At 39.1% G+C, this 3162-nt stretch overlaps 1 protein-coding gene across 16 annotated transcripts in view; it reads right to left on the reverse strand.

Moving 5' to 3' along the window:
• The window catches only part of LOC106869835 (serine/threonine-protein kinase tousled-like 2), a 314313-nt gene that overhangs the window by 91418 nt on the left and 219733 nt on the right, over positions 1–3162 (reverse strand). For all 16 annotated transcript variants that reach the window (XM_052970854.1, XM_052970847.1, XM_052970848.1 and 13 more), the window contains one exon: positions 1658–1742. In XM_052970854.1, coding sequence (XP_052826814.1) covers positions 1658–1742 — 85 coding nt within the window. The remainder of the gene's footprint in view (positions 1–1657; positions 1743–3162) is intronic.

The following is a 3162-nucleotide window of genomic DNA, read 5'->3' on the forward strand; positions in this document are numbered from 1 at the left end:
CACAACCACCACCAGCACCACCACTATCATCATCATCATTATTATCATCAAATCTGTCCAATAAACAGGTCTTCCTACTTTACAGTTCATTGGCTACTGGTAAGGAATGGCATCCAGCTAGAGAATTACTTGAGCAAGATGCAAAAGAAACAAAAACAAACAAAAAATCTCCCCTAAAAATATACAAACAACGAATCAATAAAATATTCCACTGATGCAAACAAGGAATATTAGAAATAAAGCAATTACAAAAGTAATCTTCTTCTCAGGATTTCTTCCTTCGTGCAACCCAGTGTATCACCTTCCTTTAGGCCAGATACTATTATTCCAAGAAACAGATTCATATATATATATATATATATAGGGTGTCTATAAATTATCTTCACAGCTTCTACAACATTTTGAATTAAATTGTAAAGAGAATTTATGGACACACAGTGTATGCACATATGTGTGTGTGTACCTACATGCACACCTACATACACATACCGACTCTCACTCGCACACACACTTGCACACATTATTAAGTGACAAAAGGAACAAAGTAACACTATCATGGGAAATGGAATTTCTGGCGTTCTGGACAGGTAAACACACATAATACACACATCCAGGGTGTCCCCTAACAGCTGATATTTCACTTAATTTTCATTTCTTTTTAAGTTTAACCCATTACAAATAATGATGGAAGCCAGGTTAAGCTTCGAACAAAGGAAATCTGTCCCAAAGTGCTGCTGGAAAGTTGGAAAAGCAGTCAAACTGCAAAGATCGTTTGGGAGTGAGTTTGAGGTTCAAACAGATCCACTGTAATAGCTTACAATCACTCAAGTTTGAAGCAGGTAGAACTGTTCAGAATGTCCACAAGAAATGCCCAGGAAGACCTCAGACCTTGATGAACCCCGCAAAGGAAGAAAGGGGGCTGGAAACATATTGCCAAAGTTCAAGAAAATATGAACAGCAAATGAGCTGTGAGATAGAAATTCCAAGACCAAACGTCCATTGCATTTTGAAGCAATGCCATTGGAAAAGTTACATTCCAGGAATAGTTCATGCTCTCAATGTGAAGGCACCTGGCTTCGCGGTGGGGGTATTCAACTCATAATCGTAAGGTTGTGAGTTCAATTCCTGGGGGTGCATTTCCTTCTGCTATAGCCTCAAGCCAACCAAAACATTGTGAGTGGATTTGGTAGACAGAAACTGAAAGAAGCCCGTTGAGTGTGTATATGTGTGTGTGTGTGTGTGTGTGTTTGTGTGTTTACGTCCCCCGTAACTTAGTTCAGTAAAAGTGATTGATAAATAAGTACTAGGCTAACAAAGAATAAGTCCTGGGGTCGATTTATTTGACTAAAGGCAGTGCTCCAGCATGGCTGCAGTCAAATGACTGAAACAAATAAAAGAAAAAAACCAAACATGCACAATTTTATTTTTACCATAAGTGACGACTTACGTTACTTTTTCAACAATAATGTTAACTTTCCCAATAATCTGACCACAAGTGCATACACTATAAGCATCTGAATAAACAAGGCCAACTTTTGGTATTTTCTGCTTGTTTTGAGCATCTGATTTAAAAAATTTTCAACAGGGTGTTAACTGTTGAAGCAAAATTTCTCAAAGTTCTGGGGAAATAAATTGAAAACTGCAAAGAAATTCTTACCTGCTTCACAATTATTATCTACATTATTTTTTCGTTTGCGCTTCCGTTCTGTAGGCGTTTTCGTTTTGTCAGGCGTCTGTGGCATCTAGACAGGAAAAAAAGAAAAAGAAAAAAATCCAATTGTTTTTTTGAAGAATCAAAGATAAAATTAACTGAAAATGGCACAAAAATTTCTGAAAGGGAAACAAACTGTGAATAATAGAAAGATTTAAGCAACCGATGTGAAACTGACAAAGTGTTGTATGTTAGAAAAAAACAACGAATTAGGCCGTCGCCAGTACCGCCAGACTGGCCCTCGTGCCGGTGGCACGTAAAAGCACCCACTACACTCTCGGAGTGGTTGGCGTTAGGAAGGGCATCCAGCTGTAGAAACTCTGCCAAATCAGATTGGAGCCTGGTGTTGCCTCCTGTTCTACCAGTCCTCAGTCAAATCATCCAACCCATGCTAGCATGGAAAGCAGACATTAAACGACGATGATGATGATGTAGACTAGGGGTTCCTTACATGGGTAGACTTATGACCAAAAGCATTCCAGTCACAACTGCCGTTTTCTTTTTAGCCATACAGGATTACATTGTGCAATGTAAACTACTGTGTCTATGACGAAAGAGTTCGATTTGAGGGTAATCTAGGCTGCTATTTCTAGCAGCATGTGAAACCAAGCCTAGTATCTTGTGTAAAGCTGTTCCATTCATTGGTTTATAAACTGCATCTTTGATTTCACTCTGACCATGTTCCAAAGAACAATGGTAACTGACTGACAAATGCCTCAACCAACTCAACAAACAGAAGACATACAAAGGGGGCCAAAACGAATGAATTCAACAGAGATTTGGCTTCATACTGCAAACATGGTTTTCCAACAATTCATCAATCAAAACTTCCACGTTCAAACCTTGTGATAGCAAAATAATAACCGCAATAGGAGTGCAACCACAATAGACAAGATAAGCCTTTTGCTTTCAAAGATCGTGCGACATGTCAAGAAGCTTGGTGATGCCCTCACGGTGGACTGCAACCAAACAACACCATCAGGAAGCCATTGGTTACAGACCGACACGCGCATTGGTAATATGAACTCACTCACTGCTCCACCTCCTCTTAATTCATTAAACCCTTCCTTCAACTTCACTCTCACGTCACCTTTTCCCTTCACTCTAGACTGTGCCTGATTCTATCCTTATTCCATTCCTCTTTACTTCAACCTCCTTCATTCTGCTTCTCACTTCCTACTCATATATGAAGCTTTGGTGGACCTGTGTTCTTTATCATTTGCAGTCACTTTTTTTTCTAATCTAGAGGATAAAACACTCTGCTGTCTCTCACTAATTTCTCTCCTTTCACCATTTCTCAGAAGAAGGACTCTGTCTGAAACGTAGGGTTCTCCACTCCTCACTGCTCATCCACTGAGCTCTTTTTATAGATCAACTACATACTGTTAGTCTTGTAGCCACAGACCAGCACCAGACTCTTTGATTATATATATATATATATATATATATAT

Source organism: Octopus bimaculoides, chromosome 9 (assembly GCF_001194135.2).
Source record: "Octopus bimaculoides isolate UCB-OBI-ISO-001 chromosome 9, ASM119413v2, whole genome shotgun sequence".
Lineage (NCBI taxonomy): Eukaryota > Metazoa > Mollusca > Cephalopoda > Octopoda > Octopodidae > Octopus > Octopus bimaculoides.